The sequence below is a fragment of the Pelophylax lessonae genome, assembly GCF_965119305.1.
Source record: "Pelophylax lessonae genome assembly, chromosome: 10".
Taxonomy (NCBI): Eukaryota; Metazoa; Chordata; class Amphibia; order Anura; family Ranidae; genus Pelophylax; species Pelophylax lessonae.
Genome location: NC_138777.1, coordinates 238,613,261 through 238,636,821, shown reverse-complemented (window position 1 = coordinate 238,636,821; position 23,561 = coordinate 238,613,261). Strand labels below are relative to the sequence as shown.

The window sequence follows — 23,561 nt, the reverse complement described above, 5'->3', positions numbered from 1 at the left end:
GCCAACCCGCACCGCTGCTGAATGTTGAGATTGTAGGAGGGGGCACAGCCGCTGAAAAATGAAAAATTGCATGAGAGCCGAATACATCCGGGATCAGAAACCCTCAAGGGCCGGATTTAATGTATGTGAATGCGTGGAGGGCCAAATTCACCGCCTAATAAATAATAATAATCCTAACATAGTAATAATATTACAGGTTCACCTCACTAATACAAAGCCAGGTCACCCTGAGGGAGCATGCAGGTTCACTCCCTCAAGGCTCTGGCATCGCTCCAGGATCGCCCATCCACCCCACCCCCCCTTCCCTGCAGCGATTAGTTTGTTCAACTTTATACTCACCCTCTCCATTGCTCTTGTGTAGCTCCAGCATGTCTCCTCTGGACCCCTTTACATTACACAGCCCCCGTACCTCTGGATCCCTTTACATTACACAGCCCCCATACCTCTGGACCCCATTACATTACACAGCCCCCGTACCTCTGGATCCCTATACATTAGACAGCCCCCATACCTCTGGATCCCTTTACATTACCAGCCCCCGTACCTCTGGATCCCTTTACATTACACAGCCCCCGTGCCTCTGGATCCCTTTACATTACACAGCCCCCGTGCCTCTGGACCCCTTTACATTACACAGCCCCCATACCTCTGGATCTCTTTACATTACACAGCCCCCGTACCTCTGGACCCCATTACATTACACAGCCCTCATACCTCTGGACCCCTTTACATTACACAGCCCCCCGTGCCTCTGAACCCCTTTACATTACACAGCCCCCCGTGCCTCTGGATCCCTTTACATTACACAGCCCCCATACCTCTGGATCCCTATACATTACACAGCCCCCCGTGCCTCTGGATCCCTATACATTACACAGCCCCTCGTACCTCTGGATCCCTTTACATTACACAGCCCCCCTGGCCTCTGGACCCCTTTACATTACACAGCCCCCCTGGCCTCTGGATCCCTATACATTACACAGCCCCCTTACCTCTGGATCCCTATACATTACACAGCCCCCGTACCTCTGGACCCCTTTACATTACACAGCCCCTGTACCTCTGGATCCCTTTCTTGGATCCTTATCTTGATTTTGGAATGATACCAACCAGTGCTATCTTTTATTAATGAGCATTTTGATTTTTGATTACGGATTTCCTATCTTTCAATCTTTACATCTAATCACAGCCAAAAATAGTTTTTTTTTTTTTTTTTAAATAGAAGGAAGAGTTGGATACTTTTTTTTTTTTTTTGCTGTCCCCATTTAGAGAAATCTCTTCACATTTCCTGTTTTATGACAGGTGTGAGGAAGAACAGAAAGAGGAAGGACATCCATAAGGCCAGCCATAGATGATCATCCTTCCAGGGAGAACACAGTGATTATTGCTAGCAGCTACAGCCACTGGCAATAATCACATTAAAAATCAGATATGCTGGATGTAACCAAGGTGATCGATGGATCAACTTGAGTACAATCAGCCTCCCTGTAGATGGTTTGAATCTCGGCCAGTCCCCAGTTGTGTATTTTTGTTTTGTGCTGCCCTAGGCAAGACTAAAATCGGGTGCCCCCCTCCCCCTCCTATGTAAATTTGCCCCACTCCTTCCTTTTTAATCAATGGGACTCCCTCCAATTGAAGGACTACAAGTCCCAGCATGAACCCTGAGATCTCACAAGAGGGGGGTGAGAGGGGGTGGGGGATAGAGAGAGGGGGGAGGGACGAGAGAGGGGGGAGGGACGAGAGAGGGGGGAGGGACGAGAGAGGGGGGAAGGATGAGAGAGGGGGGAAGGATGAGAGAGGGGGGAGGGATGAGAGAGGGGGGAGGGATGAGAGAGGGGGGAGGGATGAGAGAGGGGGGAGGGATGAGAGAGGGGGGAGGGATGAGAGAGGGGATGATGAGAGAGAGAGGAGGGGATGATGAGAGAGAGAGAGGGAGGGGATGATGAGAGAGAGAGAGAGAGAGAGAGGGGATGATGAGAGAGAGAGAGAGGGGATGATGAGAGAGAGAGGGAGGGGATGATGAGAGAGAGAGAGAGAGAGAGAGAGAGGGGATGATGAGAGAGAGAGAGAGGGGATGATGAGAGAGAGAGAGAGGGGATGATGATGAGAGAGAGGGGGGAGGATGAGAGCGAGAGAGAGAGAGAGGGTGATGTGAGGGGGGGATGAGAGAGGAGAAAAGGCAGCTCTAGCAATTAGTGGCCAATAGAGTCTAAGGTGTTGGGGGGGGGTGGCTTTTTTGATGCCCCCTTGCAAAGGGCCGCCCTAGGCCTGGGCCTTGTTTGCCTAGGCCAAAATACAGCACTGCCAGTCCCCAGTGAACCGGCCAACATTTGAACATTTGAACTATGCCCGGCTTAAAGTGGATGTAATCCTCAGACATGAAATATGAACAAAGCATATCCCTCTATAGTAGCGGTCTCAAACTGGGGGCCCTCCAGCTTTTTGCTGAACTATAATTCCCATGAGGCTTTGCCAGGCTGACAGTTACAAGCATGACTCCCATAGGCAGAGGCATGATGGGACTTGAAGTTCCGCAACAGCCGGAGGATCGCCAGTTTGAGACCCCTGCTCTATAGTGGTGTACTTGTCTCAGTCCAGAGCACCAAATGTCATTTCTGTCTTCTGCTATCAGCATTTTTCAATCAGTTTTCCTGACACCAGGGAAATGTGACACGGGAGGGAGCTCCAGCACACAGCCTGTGATTGACAGCCTCAGCTCTGATTTGAAGTTCTCCCTGAATGTCCTATTCAATGTATGGGAGTCTGATAAAAACTGTGTTTTTCATTGAAAAGTTTGTAGTTTTATTAAACCTGCGCTAGAGTTCTGTGCTCAGTTCAGATGTCATTTAGTATTCTTCTCCTAATCCGGACCTTCCTCTTATTTCTGTTCCAGGTCACGAAGAACATGGCCCAGGTGACGAAGTCTCTGGACAAAGCTCTGAACTCCATGGATCTGCAGAAGGTCTCAGCTGTGATGGATAAGTTTGAGCAGCAGGTTCAGAATCTGGATGTACACACGTCGGTGAGTGAGGAAATCCTTCTCCATCTCTAATCTGTGTTTTAGCAGATCTTTTATTTCTCAGGCTTCTTCTGTGCTAGGCCCGGGTTCACACTGAGGGGGGGGAGGGGTTTCTGCTGAACTCGCACAATTTCAAACCGGCATTTTCAGTCCGACTTCGGGGGCGATTTCACAGACATCTGTGCGGGTTCATGAACGAATGTCTATTGAAATCGCCCCCAAAGTCGCCAAAAGCAGTGCAGGAACTACTTTTGGGAATTGGTGCGGTGCCGCAAAATCACCGTCGCACTGATTGGGACGGTGCCATTGCTGGGATTTGGCTCTGAACTGACATGCGATTTGACATGTCAAAACGCATGTCCAATCGCACCAATGTGAACATGGGCTTAAAGCGGAGTTCCGGTCTAGGGGGGTCAATTTGAGCTAAAAATCCCCCCGGGACAGTCAGTGTTGGTAAATTCCACAATGGGTAGCCTCTGAACTGTCCCGGGTCACACTTACCTGTAAGAAGAAATACTTACCTTGAAAATTTCTTCTCCGGCGCTGCCATTTCAGGTGTGGGCAGCTGAAGCCGCAGCGTCCCCTTCGGAGTCCTCTTCTGTGACGTCGGAGTCCCACAATGCACTGCACCGGCCTTGCTCGTCACTTCCGGTGCAGACGTGGCATCCCTGCACAGCTTCTGGGCATGCCACACCTGCACTGGAAGTGACGAGCGGGGCCGGTGCAGGCGCATTGATTCCTGGGAGCGATGACGTTCAGCTCCCAGAAGTGACGACGCGGGCCGCGGCCGCAGAGGGAGGAAGTGGAAGGAAGGTGAGTATATTTTCTTCTATTATAAGGTAAGTGACAAAAAAAAAAAAAAAAAAAAATCGGCACTATCCATTTCTTTGTACTGATTAGATACGTCACACCTGGAGTGACGCCTACAATGGCAGCCAGTAAGGCAGGCGGTTCCTTCAGGTGTGTAAGGTGGTGAATGTGTAAATGATTAACCCATTCATGACTAAGCCCCGGTTCACATTTGTGCGAGTGCGGGGTTCGCATGTAATGTCGGAGCGCACTGCTCCTTCATTACATGCGATCGGCTGTGCGGTGCGAGTTTAGCCATACACTTTGTATGGCTAAATTCGCACCGCAGCCGCAGCAAACACGCACAGGGACCCTTTTTGGAAGCCGCATCAGGATCGGATCGCACAGCGGTTCACACTTGTGCGATCCGATCCTGTGCGAACTGTAAGATCGCACTGCGATATGCGATCAAACTGGGGGTGTCGTTAAGATTACATTGACACCCCCAGCGTATCGCATATGGCAGTGTGAACTGCCGGGGGTGCGTGTGCGATGCGGGAACAGGCTGTGGACTCGCAGCCTTCCCGCACTCGCATAAGTGTGAACCGAGGCTAAGCCTTTTTCTGACATTTGTTGCTTACAAGTTAAAATCAGTATTTTTGCTAGAAAGAAACTTAGAACCCCCAAACATTATATATATATATATTTTTAGCAGAGACCCTAGAGAATAAAATGTCGGTTTTTGCAATATTTTATGTCGCACTGTATTTGCACTGCGGTCTTTCAAATGCAATTTTTTTGTAAAAAATACACTTTCATGAATTAAAAAAAACAAAAAAAGAAAAACAAACAGTAAAGTTAGCCCAATTTTTTGTAGAATGTGAAAGATGATGTTGCGCAGAGTAAATAGATACCGAACATGTCGCACTTTTAAAATTGCGCACACTTGTGGAATGGTGACCAACTACAGTACCTAAAGATATCCATAGGCGACGCTTTAGAATGTTTTAATGGTTACCAGTAGTGATCGACCGATATCGTTTTTTTAATGCCAATATTTTGGTCATCGGATATCGGTATCTGCTGATATTTTCACACATGTAAAAAAATTTCTACAGGTACTCTTTGTGGAGGGATCTGGGGGTCTAAAAGACCCCAAACCCCTCCTCAGCACCGAAAAGCATTCAAAACGCCAAATTTGGCTGTTCTGAATGCTGTCATTTTTTTTAATTTGGCGCCGAGTACCTGAAAGTGATGTCATGACATCACTTCCAGAGACCCAGGTCTTCTCTTGGGCGGCGGCGGTGGAGGTGGGATGCGAGACCCGAGCAAACCGCGGAAGGCAGCGGGGGGGGGGGGGGGGGGTACGTCAACCGAGCGGCTTTTCAGTGACACTAATACAAGCTGAGCAGCTTGCGGGACCAGTGACACCAATACAGTGATCAGTGCTAAAACAATATGCACTGTCACTGTACTAATGACACTGGCAGGAAAGGGGTAACACGGGCGATCAAAGGGTTAAATGTGCTCCTAGGGAGTGATTACTAACTGTGTGGAGGAGGTGCTTTGACTGGGGGAAGACCGAGATCCGTGTTTCTGCTTAGATCTCCATTTTCCTCGATCACAGAACGGCGATCTGCCTTGTTTACATAGGATTACCACCGTTCCGCCGCTCTTGAGAATGATTGTGGGGTGCCGGCAAACATCGGGCCTGCTGATTGGCTCCTGCTGTGTCCAGTCAAAGTGGGAGTGAATCGCCGCCACTGCTCCTGTGTGTCCCAGACCCAGAACTAGAAATGCCGTACAGGTAGGCGTTTTCACACAGGAGGATTGACCTGCTGCAGTATATATGCATGGGCCGGTCCAGAAGAGGTTAAAGGATAGGTTCACCTTTGGGAACATGTTACATGTATGAGACGTTTTTAGGGTGTAACATGTAACATGTTCTCAGTGCTGTAGCCACCGCCCGGCTCTCTACCCCAGCCTCCAGTGGTTCGATCCATCCACTAAATCCCCCCCCTTATCCTGCTGTGTCAGATTGCCGATCCCCCACTGTCAGAAAAGCCACTTCACCGGTCCAGGGATTTAAAATCCCTGTGGCTTTCTCTTCTATCCTGACCGTATGGGCGAGACCAGGCATGTCCAACCTGCACCCCCGGAACCGCAAGCAATGCAGCCCACTGCCCCCCCTTTTTTTTTTTTTTTTTTTTGCTATGGAGGAAGGAAGTCGAGTCGGGGGCACAGCCACAGAGGCTGCCTCCGAGGGGATCATCCTCTAGTTGTGTTAAATTAGTGCTGGGAGGGGGGGGGGGGCTTTAGCACGGGAAGGGCGAAGTGGCATTTTATTACTTGTATACCTTAACTATAGTATAGTATATATTTTATATGCGGCCCGAGAAAATTTCTCTACACTCAATATGGCCCAGAGAAGCCAAAAGGTTGGACACCCATGGGCTAGACTGTGTCTGATTGGTCAGTGCCGTCCATGTGACAGTGCTAGCCAATCAGAATCTCTGTAGTTTATACTGTCAGCACTAGCAGGAGATGGCTCGAGCAGCTGGAGGTGGAGGTGGAGGTGGGGGTGGGGGGGGGGGCAGCTGGAGGTGAGGGGGGGGGGGAGCAGCTGGAGGTAAGGGGGGGAGACAAAGCCATGGGAGAGGCAAGAGAATGCGCAGCCGCAGATGTCAAACAGTTGGATGGAAGGCACAACTGCTGGAACCCGGCATGCAGGGAGATTTCCTGATCCGCTCCTGTATGAACTCAGGCACAAAATCACTACGACAAGCCTGGGATCACACAGGAGTGGTGGGGGAAACCGCATGCGATTTGGACTGGAATCGCACCACGTTCCTGTTCAAATTGCATGCAATTCTTTGCAGTGCGATTTGCGCCCGTTCATTTTGTATTGGCACAAATCGCACTGCAAAGTATCAGGAGCATTTTCAGGAGTACTTGTGAAAATATTTGGTATCGGCATTGTTGCATCCTAACTGAGCATCATAAACTTCTATAAGATAAAACTCCATTTGGTATAATGTAGATGCAGACTGATATGTTGCTATGCCTAGATCTGTCCACCTGGGGGCAGTCTTACTCAGTTTAGCAATCCGCCGTCTAATCTACAGCCTGGTTGTGTAACCTCTAACCAGTAAGAACTCCGATGTGGGGCACTGGAATGTGCGAGTTTGCTGAACTACATTCTAATGAGGATGATTCATATAAAAAAGTGAAAGTCCTAAATATAAAATCTGAAATGATTTTTTCCTGTGGTTTGATGTAAACGCAAAACTCAAACAGGAAGACGAGATGATGACCTAAATTAGAGGGTTTTGTCGTCAGCTACCAGACGTTCTAATTAGATGAAAGTTTTTTTCATGGCCGGATCTCAATAAGACCACAAACCTGAGTGGGATGTAGAGACTGTAAATGGCAAAAAGACAGAATTCACTAAGAGCACCCCTCCCCCCACTCCTCATACCTATATTCATATTCTGTTGTAATGCAGCTTTCTTTCCACTGTTGGAAAAGAAAGAAAATCGCCTGATCGCCCCATCCATACCCTCAGAGTGTTGTTGGGGGTAATCCCTCACACAGCGCCATTGTATTCTACCTGCGAGGAGCGTTCCCAACCAGCAGAACACAGCGATCACTACTGGGAGCTATAGAAACCCGCAGTAATCACATGGTAAAAATCTGACAGGCTGGTTATACTGAAGCCGATTGATGGCTATCCATTGACTTCAGAACAACCAGCCTGGCCATAGATTAATGAAATCTCAGCCAGTCCCTGCCGAACCATCCGAGATTTCATCCATCTATGGCCGACCTACGTCCTGTCCTCTTCTCCCCCGCCTCCTGTCCTCTTCTCCCCCGCCTCCTGTCCTCTTCTCCCCCGCCTCCTGTCCTCTTCTCCCCCGCCTCCTGTCTTCTTCTCCCCCGCCTCCTGTCCTCTTCTCCCCCGCCTCCTGTCCTCTTCTCCCCCGCCTCCTGTCCTCTTCTCCCCCGCCTCCTGTCCTCTTCTCCCCCGCCTCCTGTCCTCTTCTCCCCCGCCTCCTGTCCTCTTCTCCCCCCGCCTCCTGTCCTCTTCTCCCCCCGCCTCCTGTCCTCTTCTCCCCCCGCCTCCTGTCCTCTTCTCCCCCCGCCTCCTGTCCTCTTCTCCCCCGCCTCCTGTCGTCTTCTCCCCCCAGCCTCCTGTCGTCTTCTCCCCCCCGCCTCCTGTCCTCTTCTCCCCCCGCCTCCTGTCGTCTTCTCCCCCCGCCTCCTGTCTTCTTCTCCCCCCGCCTCCTGTCGTCTTCTCCCCCCCGCCTCCTGTCCTCTTCTCCCCCCGCCTCCTGTCGTCTTCTCCCCCCGCCTCCTGTCTTCTTCTCCCCCCGCCTCCTGTCCTCTTTTCCCCCGCCTCCTGTCCTCTTTTCCCCCGCCTCCTGTCCTCTTTTCCCCCGCCTCCTGTCCTCTTTTCCCCCGCTTCCTGTCCTCTTCTCCCCCGCCTCCTGTCCTCTTCTCCCCCGCCTCCTGTCCTCTTCTCCCCCGCCTCCTGTCCTCTTCTCCCCCCGCCTCCTGTCCTCTTCTCCCCCCGCCTCCTGTCCTCTTCTCCCCCCGCCTCCTGTCCTCTTCTCCCCCCGCCTCCTGTCCTCTTCTCCCCCCGCTTCCTGTCCTCTTCTCCCCCCGCTTCCTGTCCTCTTCTCCCCCGTCTCCTGTCCTCTTTTCCCCCGTCTCCTGTCCTCTTTTCCCCCGTCTCCTGTCCTCTTTTCCCCCGTCTCCTTTCCTCTTCTCCCCCGTCTCCTTTCCTCTTCTCCCCCGTCTCCTGTCCTCTTCTCCCCCGTCTCCTGTCCTCTTCTCCCCCCCCCACCTCCTGTCCTCTTCTCCCCCCCCCCGCCTCCTGTCCTCTTCTCCCCCCCCCCCCGCCTCCTGTCCTCTTGTCCCCCCGCCTCCTGTCCTCTTGTCCCCACGCCTCCTGTCCTCTTGTCCCCCGCCTCCTGTCCTCTTCTCCCCCGCCTCCTGTCCTCTTCTCCCCCGCCTCCTGTCCTCTTCTCCCCCGCCTCCTGTCCTCTTCTCCCCCGCCTCCTGTCCTCTTCTCCCCCCGCCTCCTGTCCTCTTCTCCCCCCGCCTCCTGTCCTCTTCTCCCCCCGCCTCCTGTCCTCTTCTCCCCCGCCTCCTGTCGTCTTCTCCCCCCAGCCTCCTGTCGTCTTCTCCCCCCCGCCTCCTGTCCTCTTCTCCCCCCCGCCTCCTGTCCTCTTCTCCCCCCCGCCTCCTGTCCTCTTCTCCCCCCGCCTCCTGTCTTCTTTTCCCCCGCCTCCTGTCTTCTTTTCCCCCGCCTCCTGTCCTCTTTTCCCCCGCCTCCTGTCCTCTTTTCCCCCGCCTCCTGTCCTCTTTTCCCCCGCCTCCTGTCCTCTTTTCCCCCGCCTCCTGTCCTCTTCTCCCCCGCCTCCTGTCCTCTTCTCCCCCCGCCTCCTGTCCTCTTCTCCCCCCGCCTCCTGTCCTCTTCTCCCCCCGCCTCCTGTCCTCTTCTCCCCCCGCCTCCTGTCCTCTTCTCCCCCCGCTTCCTGTCCTCTTCTCCCCCCGCTTCCTGTCCTCTTCTCCCCCCGCTTCCTGTCCTCTTTTCCCCCGTCTCCTTTCCTCTTCTCCCCCGTCTCCTTTCCTCTTCTCCCCCGTCTCCTTTCCTCTTCTCCCCCGTCTCCTTTCCTCTTCTCCCCCGTCTCCTGTCCTCTTCTCCCCCGTCTCCTGTCCTCTTCTCCCCCGTCTCCTGTCCTCTTCTCCCCCGTCTCCTGTCCTCTTCTCCCCCCCCCACCTCCTGTCCTCTTCTCCCCCCCCCCGCCTCCTGTCCTCTTGTCCCCACGCCTCCTGTCCTCTTGTCCCCACGCCTCCTGGCATCTTCCTAAAACCCATCTTCCCCCAGGAGGCTGTTTAACGTTCACCTTTCATAACACGTTACATCCATAGTCTGGATGAAATGAGAATCACAATTCTTTTTGCTTAAAATAAATATCGCGATTCTCGGTGTAACATCTTTCATATTATACAAAAAATTGGGCTCACTTTACTGATTCTTTTTTTTTTTTTGTTTTTTTTATTCATTGTGGTGTATTTTTTAAAAAAAAAAGTCCTTTTGAAAGACCGCTGCGCAAATACAATGGGACATAAAATATTGCAATGATCGCCATTTTATTCTCCAGGGTCTATGCTAAAAAATATATATATATATAATTTTCAGGGGTTCTAAGTAATTTTCTAGCAAAAAATATTGATTTTACCTTGTAAGCAACAAATGTCAGAAAAAGGTTTAGTATTTAAGAGGTTAAACTGTCCTCACTTACAGACTGAAGTTCATCCCTTTGATCTAAAAGAAGGAAATGATACATTGAAGGAAATGATACATTGTTTCTATCTTCTCTCAGCACTGAGCAATGGTGTAATAAACTTTGCCGGCTGCTTTTTTAAATTTTTGTTATTTTGACAGCTAGAAGTACAGAACGGCTCTGCACTGAATCGTCGAAATGCGGATTAAGGCTACGATCACATGTGGGCGCAGCAGATCACGGGCAGAATCAGCGCGATTCCGCCCGCGATCCGGAAATCATTATAAATCGCGAGACGCCTGTGCGATGCCCGTGATTTGCAATAGCACCCCAAACGCTGTGCGATGTTGCTGCGATTTCCGCTTGCCGAATCGCGGTAACATCGCGCAAACAGAATCGCGGGACGAATGACGCACAAAAGAAGCTCTTGTACCTTTTTTGTGCGTCATTCGTCCCGCGATTCTGTTTGCGCGATGTTACCGCGATTCGGCAGGCGGAAATCGCAGCAACATCGTACAGCGTTTGGGGTGCCATTGCAAATCACGGGCAACGCACAGGCGTCCGGCGATTTGCAATGATTTCCGGATTGCGGGCAGAATCGCGGTGATTCTGCCCGCGATCCGCTTCTCCCACATGTGAACGTAGCCTTAGATAGGGGGGGGGGGACTGGTATTTTTTTTTTTTAACGATTAATCGTGCAGCTCTAATTCAGGGTTAGATCTGTTACAGATGCATCCCCCATCCCACCGATCCCCCATTTTGGGATCTTCTCTCCCCACTTGCTGTCACAAGTGGAAAAAAAAAAAAAAGCGGCTGTGCGAGGCTCCGCCCACCTGGCTGCATTATTCATTTACAGAGTTCTGTGAATGGGAGAACTACAACTACCAACAGACTTTGCAGCTGTCGGCTTGTTGATCTCAATGAACTGCCAGGGTGGTGTTGATCTCTCTGGGAGTTCATTGAACTTCCTGCCTGTATCCGAGGTACAAGCAGACGGCTTACACTGACATTCCGCAGAAGTCCTGCATTCAGGGACCTACTGTGGAAATAAGCTGTGATGCAGATTGCCTTGCTCCTGCCTTGCTCCTACCTTGCTCCTGCATTGCTCCTGCGTTGCTCCTGCATTGCTCTTACCTTGCTCCTGCGTTGCTCTTACCTTGCTCCTGCGTTGCTCTTACCTTGCTCCTGCATTGCTCCTACCTTGCTCCTGCGTTGCTCCTGCGTTGCTCCCGTGTTGCTCCTACCTTGCTCCTGCATTGCTCCTACCTTGCTCCTGCATTGCTCCTACCTTGCTCCTACCTTGCTCCTGCGTTGCTCCTACCTTGCTCTGCGTTGCTCCTACCTTGCTCTACCTTGCTCCTGCGTTGCTCCTGCCTTGCTCCTGCCTTGCTCCTGCCTTGCTCCTGCCTTGCTCCTGCCTTGCTCCTGCATTGCTCCTGCGTTGCTCCTGCATTGCTCCTGCGTTGCTCTTACCTTGCTCCTGCGTTGCTCTTACCTTGCTCCTGCGTTGCTCTTACCTTGCTCCTGCATTGCTCCTACCTTGCTCCTGCGTTGCTCCTACCTTGCTCCTGCATTGCTCCTACCTTGCTCCTGCGTTGCTCCTACCTTGCTCCTGCGTTGCTCCTACCTTGCTCTGCGTTGCTCCTACCTTGCTCTACCTTGCTCCTGCCTTGCTCCTGCCTTGCTCCTGCCTTGCTCCTGCCTTGCTCCTGCGTTGCTCCTGCATTGCTCTTACCTTGCTCCTGCGTTGCTCTTACCTTGCTCCTGCGTTGCTCTTGCCTTGCTCCTGCATTGCTCCTACCTTGCTCCTGCGTTGCTCCCGTGTTGCTCCTACCTTGCTCCTGCATTGCTCCTGCATTGCTCCTACCTTGCTCCTACCTTGCTCCTGCGTTGCTCCTACCTTGCTCCTGCGTTGCTCCTGCGTTGCTCCTGCCTTGCTCCTGCCTTGCTCCTGCGTTGCTCCTGCCTTGCTCCTGCGTTGCTCCTGCCTTGCTCTTACCTTGCTCCTGCCTTGCTCTTACCTTGCTCCTGCCTTGCGCTTGCCTGGCTCCTGTGTTGGGGAAGCTCAGACCGATCCTTTTCTTGCTTTCCTCAGTAGACATCTCATTGAATCTCTTTTCACCAGCCTGTGGAACCTGTGAGGGATCACCTCTTATTTGTTAAATGTTACAATGTAATTCTATAAAAGGTGTGAAATATCTTCTGCCGGATGTTTATTTCCATCTTCCTGCCCCAGTGACAACATCACTGAATAGCAGATAATGGGAAATCTTTAATGTAAGAAAAATGGAGGTTCTCACATTGCACCACTCTTCTAATACTTAACAGATAAAGTATTTAATTTGTTGGGGTGTCCCTGATAGAGAGATGCTGAAAGTGATTGTAAAGTCTTGTTTAAAAAAAAAAACCAAAACAAAAAATACCAAAACTGTCACACTTCCTCTTCTGGGGAGTTGGTTTTGCACAGAGAAGCCCGGATCCTCCTCTTCTCGGGTCCCTCTTTTGCTCTACTGGCCCCTCCCTCCCTTTGAGAGCCCCCACAGCAAGCAGCTTGCTATGGCGGCACCAGAGCCGAGTCGCAGCTCTGTGTTTCTATTCTGACACGGAGCTGTGGTTTGGCCCCACCCCCTCCCCTCCTGATTGGCTAGCTGACTTTGATAGCAGCGGGAGCCAATAGTGCCACAGGTGTCTTAGCCGATGAGTCCCGGACAGCTGAGACAGTTGTGAACATTGCTGGATCGAGAGGGGACTCAGGTAAGTATTAGGGGGGCTGTTAAACACGGAATGTTTTTTTAACTCAATGCATTGAATGCACCTTCTGTCTTTACATCTCCTTTAACCACTTGCCGACTGCCTCACGACTATTTACTGCGGCGGTCAGCCCCTCACAGGCAGAGCGACGTAGTACTATGTCGCTAGCCTGTGAGGGTCTAGGGAGCGAGCGCGCGCCCCCACGTGGTCACGGACCCCCCCCGCGCGTGTGACCGCCGGACCCGATGTCCACCGGTCACTCGGCGATCGTCGGGGGAGAGGGAGAAAAGGCAGGCGTCTGATGTAAACAAGCCGCCTGTCATTCTCCCCTGCGTAGGAATGGTGATCATACAGTTCTACTATGTAGGACCGTTGATCATTGTTCCTACACCTCAAGCCACAGCCAATCACAGTTAGAATCACGCCCCTAGGGACACACATAACCCCTCCCTCTCAAAAAAAGTTAACCCCTTCACTGCCAGTGTCATTATTACAGTGACAGTGCATATGTATAGCACTGATTACTGTAGAAATGTCACTGGTAACCCCAAAAGTGTCAAAAATGTCAGTCAGGGGTCCGATCTGTCCACCGCAATGTCGCAGTACCGCAGAAAAAAAATCGCAGATCGCCGCCATTACTAGTTAAAAAAAAACAACAAAAATGACAAAAATCTTTCCCTTAGTTAACGCAATAACTTTTGCGCAAACCAATCAAAATACGCTTTTCGCAATTTTTATGTAGCATAAAACAAATTGGTCGAAAATGTAAAAATTTTTTGATTTTTACAGTTTTTTTGGGGGGGAATTTCATATAAAAAAAAATGTGAAAAATATTGTTATTTTTGCAAAATTGTTGCCCTTTTTTTTTTTATAGCGCATGATCAAAAAATCGCACAGGTGATCAAATACCACCAAAAGAAAGCTCTGTTTGTGGGGAAAAAAGGACATCAATTTCATTTGGGTACAGCGTCGCACGACCGCACAATTGTCTGTTAAAGTCACGCAGTGCCGAATCGCAAAATAGGCCCTGGTCAGGAAGGGGGTAAAATCTTCTGGGGCTTAAGTGGTTAAAATGGTGATAAACTATAAAATCATCCAGCGGTCACGGTGAAGAATGTAGCCTGGTCGCCATGCTCTGGTTCTCTCTCAGCTTTTTCTTACTCCTCATATCAGGACTGCCGCTATTTGACTCCGTATCTTTTTTCCTCAGGTGATGGAAGACTCGATGAGCTCCGCCATGACACTGACCACCCCCCAGGAACAGGTAGACAGTCTTATCCTGCAGATTGCAGAGGAGAACGGGTTGGAGGTGATGGATCAGATGAACCAACTCCCGCAGGGAGCGACATCGGTGGGAGAGAGCTCCACCCGCACTCCGGAGGACCAGCTGTCCCGCAGGTGAGGAACTATACCGCCATTTCCAGCAATGCCCCATCTATGATATGGGGGTGTACAGTCTGTGTACTGTCTGTGTTCTTTGTATGGCAGTGCGCCATTTATGTTATACAGAACAGACGGCACATTGCTGTACAGAACAGTACAAATACACTGCATCCGGGAAGTATTCACAGCGCTTCACTTCTTCCACATTTTATATTACAGCCTTATTCCGAAATGGAATAAATTCATTATTTTCCTAAAAATTCTACAAACAATCCCCCATAATGACAACGTGAGAGAAGTTTGTTTGAAATCTTTCCAAATTATAAATTAAAAAAGGAAATAATCCCATGTACATAAGTACTCACACCCTTTGCCATGACACTCCGAATTGAGCTCAGATGCATCCTGTTTCCACTGATCATCCTTGAGATGTTTCTACAACTTGATTGGAGTCCACCTGTGGTAAATTCAGTTGATTGGACATGATTTGGAAAGGCACACACCTGTCTATATAAGGTCCCACAGGTAACAGTGCATGTCAGAGCACAAACCAAGACATGAAGTCCAAGGAATTGTCTGTAGACCTCGGAGACAGGATTGTATGGAGGCACAGAACGGGGGAAGGGTACAGAAACATTTCTGCAGCATTGAAGGTCCCAATGAGCACAGTGGCCTCCATCATCTGTAAATGGAAGAAGTTGGGAACCACCAGGACTCTTCCCGCCTGGTCAAACTGCGCGATTGGGGGAGGGGGGCCTTAGTCAGGGAGGTGACCAAGAACCCGATGGTCACTCTGACAGAGCTCCAGCGTTTCTCTGTGGAGAGAGGAGAACCTTCCAGAAGAAAAACCATGCAGAACTCCCACCAATCAGACCTGTATGGGTGTGGCCAGACGGAAGCCACTCCTCAGTAAAAGTCACATGACACCCCGCCTGGAGTTTACCAAAACCTGAAAAACTCTCAGACCATGAGAAACAAAATTCTCTGCTCTGATGAAACAAAGATTGAACTCTTTTGCCTGAATGGCAAGCGTCATGTCTGGAGGAAACCAGGCACCGCTCATCACCTGGCTAATACCATCCCTACTGTGAAGCATGGTGGTGGCAGCATCATGCTGTGGGGATGTTTTTCAGCAGCAGGAACTGGGAGACTAGTCAGGATGGAGGGAAAGATGAATGCAGCAATGTACAGAGACATCCTTGATGAAAACCTTCTCCAGAGCGCTCTGGACCTCAGACTGGGGCGAAGGTTCATCTTCTAACAGGACAACGACCCTAACCACACAGCCAAGATAACAAAGGAGTGGCTACCGGACAACTCAGTGAATGTCCTTGAGTGGCCCAGCCAGAGCCCAGACTTGAACCCGATTGAACATCTCTGGAGAGATCTGAAAATGGCTGAGCACCGACCCTCCCCCATCCAACCTGATGGAGCTTGAGAGGTCCTGCAAAGAAGAATGGGAGAAACTGCCCAAAAATAGGAGTGCCAAGCTTGTAGCATCATACTCAGAAATACTGGAGGGTGGAATTGGTGCCAAAGGAGCTTCACCAAAGTATTGAGCAAAGGGTGTGAATACTTATTGTGACGGTACTACTAGGCTGCTCTTATGTCTAAATCACCCTGTGTCTCTTAGGGACACAGGGTGCCCAAGAAGCCCAGTCTGGCCTGCCCAAACCAGACTTCCACAGACTGATCGGCTATGAGAGCTCCATGCGCCTTGCCAAGACAAACTTACAAACTATGTGGAACTTTGTCAATGAAGCTGCCGTGATGGATTGACTCTTTGGGACTTGTTACCCGACGAACTCGGGCACAGATCAGTTGGGGGTCTGGTACCTAGTTTGTCTACCTTTTGGGGGGAAATGTGACCGTACTAAACGTCACTATGAGTGAAAGACAGATAAGTAATGGTTTGGATTGCTAAAATATTTGTCAGCAAAATCTTCATATAGAAACATGAAGATTTAATACCACCTTACACAGTGTATTCCATGCTTGGCTGTGAGAGACACAAAGACAGTCATTCGCAGACTTCCCTATTGTTTGTGTATTGGAAGGGAATGTGTATTGTGTTAAAGTTTACCTGTCTGTCCCATTGTTAAATACCTCACATTGTTCTGTCTGTCTACCTTAACCACTTTACCACCGGAGGATTTTGCTGTCTTACGTCCAGGCCACTTTGTGCGATTCGGCGCTGTGCGACTTTAACTGACAATTGCGCAGTCGTGCGACGCCATACCCAAACAAAATTTACGTCCTTTTTTTTCCCACAAACAGATAGGGATGCACCGAATATTCGGCAGCCGAACATTATTCGGCCGAAAATAGAAAAAATAGCACTTTCGGTGTTCGGCCGAATAAGTCAAAAGGCCGAATAATTTTGTGCCGAACAATAGGGCTGAACGATAGTCGATATGATATTGACTATCGTTCTGTGGCCCTAGGCGATATTCATATCGCCGAGGTCACGATATTTACAGGGGGAAGGGACTCGGAGGAGGACAGGAGGACTCACAGACTTCCGTGTTAGGCAGGGGAAGCCGGGACACTTCAGCAGGGAGCATACATACATTACTCACTCGTGCACTGCAGCCCGCCCCACACATTCAGTGAGTCTTACTCTCCTCCCTAGTTTTTTCAATGGCACATTCAGGGAGCCAATCACGTGTGCCTGCACACCTGATTGGTTCCGCTGTGCCGCTACTCACGGCGTGATTGGCTTCCTGAATGTGCCATTGAAAAAACTAGGGAGGAGAGTAAGACTCACTGAATGTGTGGGGCGGGCTGCAGTGCACGAGTGAGTAATGTATGTATGCGGCTGTGCTCCTTTCCAGGCTCCTACTAGTCCACCTCCAGCCTCCTACTACTACCACTATGAGAGACTGTCTGTCACTGTATAATCTGATCGAGTCCACACTGACACTGACTGACTGTCACTGAGTAATTGATGTTACCACATTAACCCTGACCTGCCCAGTGCCCTGTATCTGCAATTAAAATTTACAAGGCTGCCTGCATGCTTCCTGATTTCCATTCCCAGCATCCTTCCCAATCCCTACAGTGTCACTAACATTAACCCTATGGTACAAGGCTGCAGTGTGCACTGAATCCCATTCCCTACAGAAACATTTAGGGAGAGAGACATGAGAGGACAAGAGAGAGAGAGAGAGAGACATGAGAGGACGAGAGAGTGAGAGGACAAGAGAGAGGACAAAAAATTGGCAAAATAAATGGAAAAAATGCGAAACACCGCGTTCGGTATTCGGCCTTCGGCCAAACATTTCATTATTATTCGGCTTCGGCCAAGAATTTCATTTCGGTGCATCCCTACAAACAGAGCTTTCTTTTGGTGGTATTTGATCACCTGTGCGATTTTTTACTTTTTGCGATATAAACAAAAAAAGAGCATAAATTTTGTAAAAACAACAATATTTTTCACATTTTTTATATGAAATTCCCCCCCAAAAAATGTAAAAATCAAAATTTTTTAAATTTTTGGCCAATTTGTTTTCTGCTACCTATGTTTGGTAAAAAAAATCACAATAAGCGTATTTTGATTGGTTTGCGCAAAAGTTATTGCGTTTACTAACTAAGGGAAAGATTTCTGTCATTTTTGGTGTTTTTTTTTTTTTTAACAAGTAATGGCGGAGATCTATGATTATTTTTGCGGGACTGCGACATTGCGGCGGACAGATCGGACCCTTGACTGACATTTTTGACACTTTTGGGGTTACCAGTGACATTACTGCAGTAATCAGTGCTATACATATGCACTGTTACTGCAAAATGACACTGGTAGTGAAGGGGTTAACTTTATTTGAGAGGGCGGGGCTATGTGTGTCCCTAGGGGCGTGTTTCTAACTCTGATTGGCTGTGGCTTGAGCTGTAGAAACAGTGATCAACGGTCCTACATAGTAGAACCGTGTGATCACAGTTTCTACACAGGGGAGAAGGACAGGCGGCTTGTTTACACTAGCTGCCTGCCTTTCTCCCTCTCCCCCGACGATCGCTGAGTGACCGGCGGACATCGGGTCCTCTGGTCATACACACGGGGGGGGGGGTCCGTGATCACGCGGGAGCGGGAGCACGCCTCCGGGGGCGCGCGCTCCCTCCCTAGACCCTCACAGGCTAGTGACGTAGATCTATGTCACTCTGCCTGTGAGGGGCTGACTGCCGCAGTACATATACTGTGCGCAGTCGGCATGTGGTTAAGAGAAACTTTTAGGTATGTGGATTGGATGCTAAGGGGGAGGGGGGATTGTCCCACATTGTATATTTTTGTGTACGCTGTATGAGAGTGTAAACTCTGTTCCTATTGGATTGTGAATATCACGTCCAGCCTTCAACAAGGTCCACCTAGGCGGTAACCTTGTGGTTAAAAACTGTATATAAGTCTGTTCAATAAAGTTGTTCTAGAGTTACTTCTCCCTCAATCTAGAGTCCGGTCTCTCATTGGGGGAATCGGCTACAAGGGATTGCTATGGTCTTCCATACTCCCTTGGATAATCACTAAGCTCTTCTAAGAGCTTGTGTATGAGCTTGTTCTGCTGCCCTCTCTGGGGAAAGAGAGGTTCACCCACAGGAACCTGGAGCCTTGTCGTAGGTCCAGGGTGGGTAGGAGACTGCAAGACCCCATCCAAGCTGGTGCGGTTCGTGGGGTTGGGAGTGGTTATGGTGTCTGGTGGAGTGCTTGGAGCCCCTTGGAAAGCACTAGGATCATCCGTCAATGGAGGTACCCGGTCAGGGGTGCCCTGTGCCGTTACACTTATGTACATGGGATTTTTTTGTTCTTAATAAATTTGCAAAGATTTCAAACAAACTTCTCTCACGTTGTCATTATGGGGGAGGGGTTTGTAGAATTTTGAGGAAAATAATGAATTTAATCCATTTTGGATTAAGGCTGTAACATAAAATGTGGAAGAAGTGAAGCTCTGTGAATATTTCTGGATGCTCTGTATATGTACTGTTCTGTACCGCAATGTTCCGTCTGTTCTGTCTGCGTACAAAGCGAGGCACCTAAACCACAAACGTGAACCCGCTCTTACATCCATACGCAGCATCTTACTTGGACTGTTGGGGCCAAGTAGTTTCCTGGTCTCCATAGTAACAGTGGAAATTTTGAAAGGATCGGAGCGCCACCCCAGCTTGTACAAACTGTGACATTTTTATTTTGTAACGGCCATTGTGTTTTAGGGGCTCAGCATGCCCCGAAACGCAACAGATATGACAAAATTAAAATCCTTTAAAAAGTCTGTAAAAGCTGATGTGGCACTTCCATCCTTTCAAAAGTTCAACAGACTCCAGCAAGACTCCACAGATGCTGGAGAGCAGCCACTAAAAACATAAATCACCCACTGCATTAAAAACAACACATCTGCACAAGGTTCAACGCTCCCACGTCACTAACATTCCAAAGTAGCCATGGAGGAAAAGGACCTCCTCTTCACTGCTGTCCATGTGCCAATGGCTCCCATAGTAAATATCGTGATATGAGGACAGATCCAGGGAGGGACACTTGTTAAAGTAAATGTGAACACAATCACTAAAATCTCATAGGATTTACTGGAATCGATCCCTTGTATTTTCCTCCTGCAGAGGCTGATTCCTGGTGGGAGGGAGAGGAGACTTTACTGAAACTGATCCCCTGTCATTTCCCCTGGCAGCAGCTGAAGGTTGGTGGAAGGGAGAGGAGGAGAGGACAGCTTTCAGCTGCTGCAGGGGGAAAATACAGGGGATTGGTTCCAGTAAAGGCTTCTTCTCCTCTCCCTCTTGCCGGCACTCAGCTGCTGCAGGAGGAAAATACAGGGCATTGGTTCCAGTAAAGGCTCCTCCTCTTCCTCTTGCTGTCACTCAGCTGTTGCAGGGGGAAAATACAGGGGATTGCTTCCAGTAAAGGCTTTTCCCCCTCTGCCTCTTGCCAGCACTCGGCTGCTGCAGGAGGAAAATACAGGGGATTGGTTCCAGTAAAGGCTCCTCCTCCTCTCCCTCTCGCCAGTGTCCTGCCGAAAACTCCAACCTGCCGAGATCTCCAACCACATTATTTCCGGTGAGTGTACACTTGGAATAATTGGAGATTTCGAACACTTGGTGTTTTCACACAACACCGGCAGCCTATACACCCGAGTACATGGTATAATTAGTGCAGATTCTTACACCGCCCGCTAGTAACCAAAAACATGGCCGCCTCCAAGGCGGCGACAACTACTGGGCGGAGTAAGAATCTGCACTAATTATACCATGTACTCGGGTGTATAGGCTGCCGGTGTTGTGTGAAAACACCAAGTGTTCGAAATCTCCAATTATTCCCAGTGTACACTCACCGGAAATAACGTGGTTGGAGATCTCGGCAGGTTGGTGTTTTCGGCAGTTCCCCGGCATTCAGCTGCCGCAGGAGTAGAATACAGGGGATTGGTTCCAGTAAAGGCTCCTCCTCTCCCTCTCACTGGCACTCAGCTGTTGCAGGAGGAAAATACAGGGGATTGGTTCCAGTAAAGGCTCCTCCTCGTCTCCCTCTCGTCGGCACTCAGCTACTGCAGGAGAAAAATACAGGGGATTGGTTCCAGTAAAGGCTCCTCCTCCTCTTTCTCTTGCCGGCAATCAGCTGCTGCAGGAGAAAAATACAGGGGATTGGTTCCAGTAAAGGCTCCTCCTCTCCCTCTAGGCAGGAGGTAGAGGAGACTTTACTGAAACTGATCCCCTGCATTTTCCCCAGGCAGCAGCTGAATGTTGGCGGAAGGAAGAGGAGGAGAGGCCTGCTTTCTGCTGCTGCAGGAGGAAAATACAGGGGATTGGTTCCAGTAAAGGCTCCTCCTCCTCTTTCTCTTGCGGCACTCAGCTGCTGCAGGAGGAAAATACAGGGGATTGGTTCCAGTAAAGGCTCCTCCTCCTCCTCTCTCTCTCACTGGCACTCAGCTGCTGCAGGAGAAAAATACAGGGGATTGGTTCCAGTAAAGGCTCCTCCTCTCCCTCTAGGCAGGAGGTAGAGGAGACTTTACTGAAACTGCATTTTCCCCTGGCAGCAGCTGAATGTTGGCGGAAGGAAGAGGAGTAGAGGCCCGCTTTCTGCTGCTGCAGGAGGAAAATACAGGGGATTGGTTCCAGTAAAGGCTCCTCCTCCTCTCTCTCTCTCACTGGCACTCAGCTGCTGCAGGAGGAGAATACAGGGGATTGGTTCCAGTAAAGGCTCCTCCTCCTCTCTCTCTTGCCGGCACTCAGCTGCTGCAGGAGGAGAATACAGGGGATTGGTTCCAGTTAAGGCTTTTCCTCCTCTCCCTCTCACCGCCACTCATCTGTTGCAAGAGAAAAAATATGGGAGATTGTTCCCAGTGAATGTGGCCCCCTCTTCTGTCCTGGTTCTAGAGGGGTCAGCAAGGAAGGGACACGATCTACCTGTCGCCTGCCTGCGATCGGTGGGTTGCTGACCCCTGGTTTAGATTTACACAAATATACTCCATACTTCTGTTTCTTGTATACATTCAGGGTTTTGTAGACCTGACATTTGTAAGACACCAATGAGTTTTCTTGTCCCCATGTTGGGAGTCATAATTTCAGTCTCTAACATTGATCCTTTCTGTCTTTCAGACTGGCGGCACTGAGGAATTAACGTCCTGCTTCTTCTGCACCCCCCTCTCCTGGGCTGGAACGTTCTGGAGTTTTGGGGTACACTGGGGGTCACTTTATCACGCTGTGGCCTTCACTGATTATTTTGGGAGGATACGGGGGCCCCTGGGTGATACCGCTGCTTCTCTCCAGATTCTGTGTTCTTCCAGGGCTTGAAGCTGGTCCGTTTATCGATGTCTTGGCGCATGATATAAAGCCAAGAAGGGGATCGGTCACCTCTAATGATATACAAATCCCAAATTCTGACTCAATCTTTTCCTTCCTCCCCAAAACAAAGACAACACTATTCTCAATATGCCTTTCTGCTGTGCTGTAACTACCCATAATGCATCTGGCAGCAGACAAGGGCGTTATAGCATACATTACATTCATTATATTACACTGTCTGTGAGCCTATCAGAATGAAGTCGGCCTTTTTAGTTTAAAGTGAAAGTTCACCTAAAGCTGATGTTTAAGCTTTGAGCAGATACAAGCAGTTTGAATCCTCGATGGCTTATTGGCTTAGCCAGCTCCAGAGTTCCGCACCTTCTTGGCTCCGCCCACCCGCTGCAGCTGAGCACATTTTCTTTTTTCTTCTGGATTCTCTATTATATTTGACGTCATGAAGAGTGCAGCAGGAGGACTGAGACTCCTTGGTTGTCACAGGAGACATTATATCACTGAATTTGCCACAGGATTGGGGGGTTCAATCTGCAAGTATCCGGCTATCATGGTCTCAAATATTGGTGATGGGTGGAGTTACCTCTCATTCTGATGTAAATTGAATGGTTGCATTGCACAAGATTGTCTTCTATGTTTGTTTTCCGTTTTTTAGGGTTCAGTGACACCACATCTTGTTCATTTTTAATTGCACCCCCAACACACACATATACAGTGCCCAGTAGCCCACCAATGTGTGCGATGCCGTCTGTATTTTACTGCGTTTTTAATGGCACGTTACTTGTGCATTTAGAGACATTGGGGTGGATTTTTTAGTTAAAGTGGTTGTAAACCTTTACATATATTTGGCACATATACTTGGCGCTGCGCTTAAAGCCGAGTTCCACCCAAAAGTGGAACTTCCACTTATTTGCTTCCCCCCCCCCTCTGGTGCCACATTTAGGCACCTTTCAGGGGGGAACGGGTACTTGTTTTTGACAGGTACCCTTCCCCACTTCCAGGAGATGGCGTCATCCCTCAGAAGTTTGGCCGCCTCCTCCTTCCCTCGCCACCGAGCCAATCCGAATGCGCTTTGCGCATGCGCAGTAGGGAACCCGCCCGTGAACCCGCAAGGCTTTACTGCTGGGTTCCCTTACAGGCAATGGTGGCAGCAGCACCCGACAGCCGATGGAAACATCGGCTGCGGTGCCGACATCGCTGGACTCCAGCTGACTTTTTGGAGAGGGGGGGGGGGGGGGCGGAACTCCGCTTTAAAGTGGAACTTTAGCCAGGAAATAAAATCCTGCTAGATCACTTCAGGCAGCCTATTTTGCTGGTATAGCGATGTTAAATATTACAAAGAGTGCCTATTTACTGTATAAAATCCAGTAATACACTGGCTCACCCTGCTCTGCACATGCTCAGTTGCTCTCCATTTTTGGGCTCCATTCACACCTAAGCCTATCGTCTTCAGGCGTTTTGTTTTTGCAGGTGTTTTGAGATAGACATTGACATCTGACCAAAAATGCTTGTAATCTGCCCCAAAAAAAAAGTTTTTTTGAACTTCA

The 23,561-nt window shown here is 49.8% G+C and overlaps 1 protein-coding gene across 1 annotated transcript in view; it reads left to right on the top strand.

The window, feature by feature from the left end:
- CHMP1A (charged multivesicular body protein 1A) overlaps positions 1–22,047 on the top strand; it is a gene marked incomplete at its 5' end in the record, with an annotated part of 28,751 nt that extends 6,704 nt beyond the window's left edge. Inside the window, 3 exons of the mRNA XM_082270238.1 lie at positions 2,894–3,022; positions 14,063–14,250; positions 21,817–22,047. Of these exons, the coding sequence (XP_082126364.1) occupies positions 2,894–3,022; positions 14,063–14,250; positions 21,817–21,838 (339 nt within the window). The remainder of the gene's footprint in view (positions 1–2,893; positions 3,023–14,062; positions 14,251–21,816) is intronic.
- Positions 22,048–23,561: the final 1,514 nt, after the last annotated feature.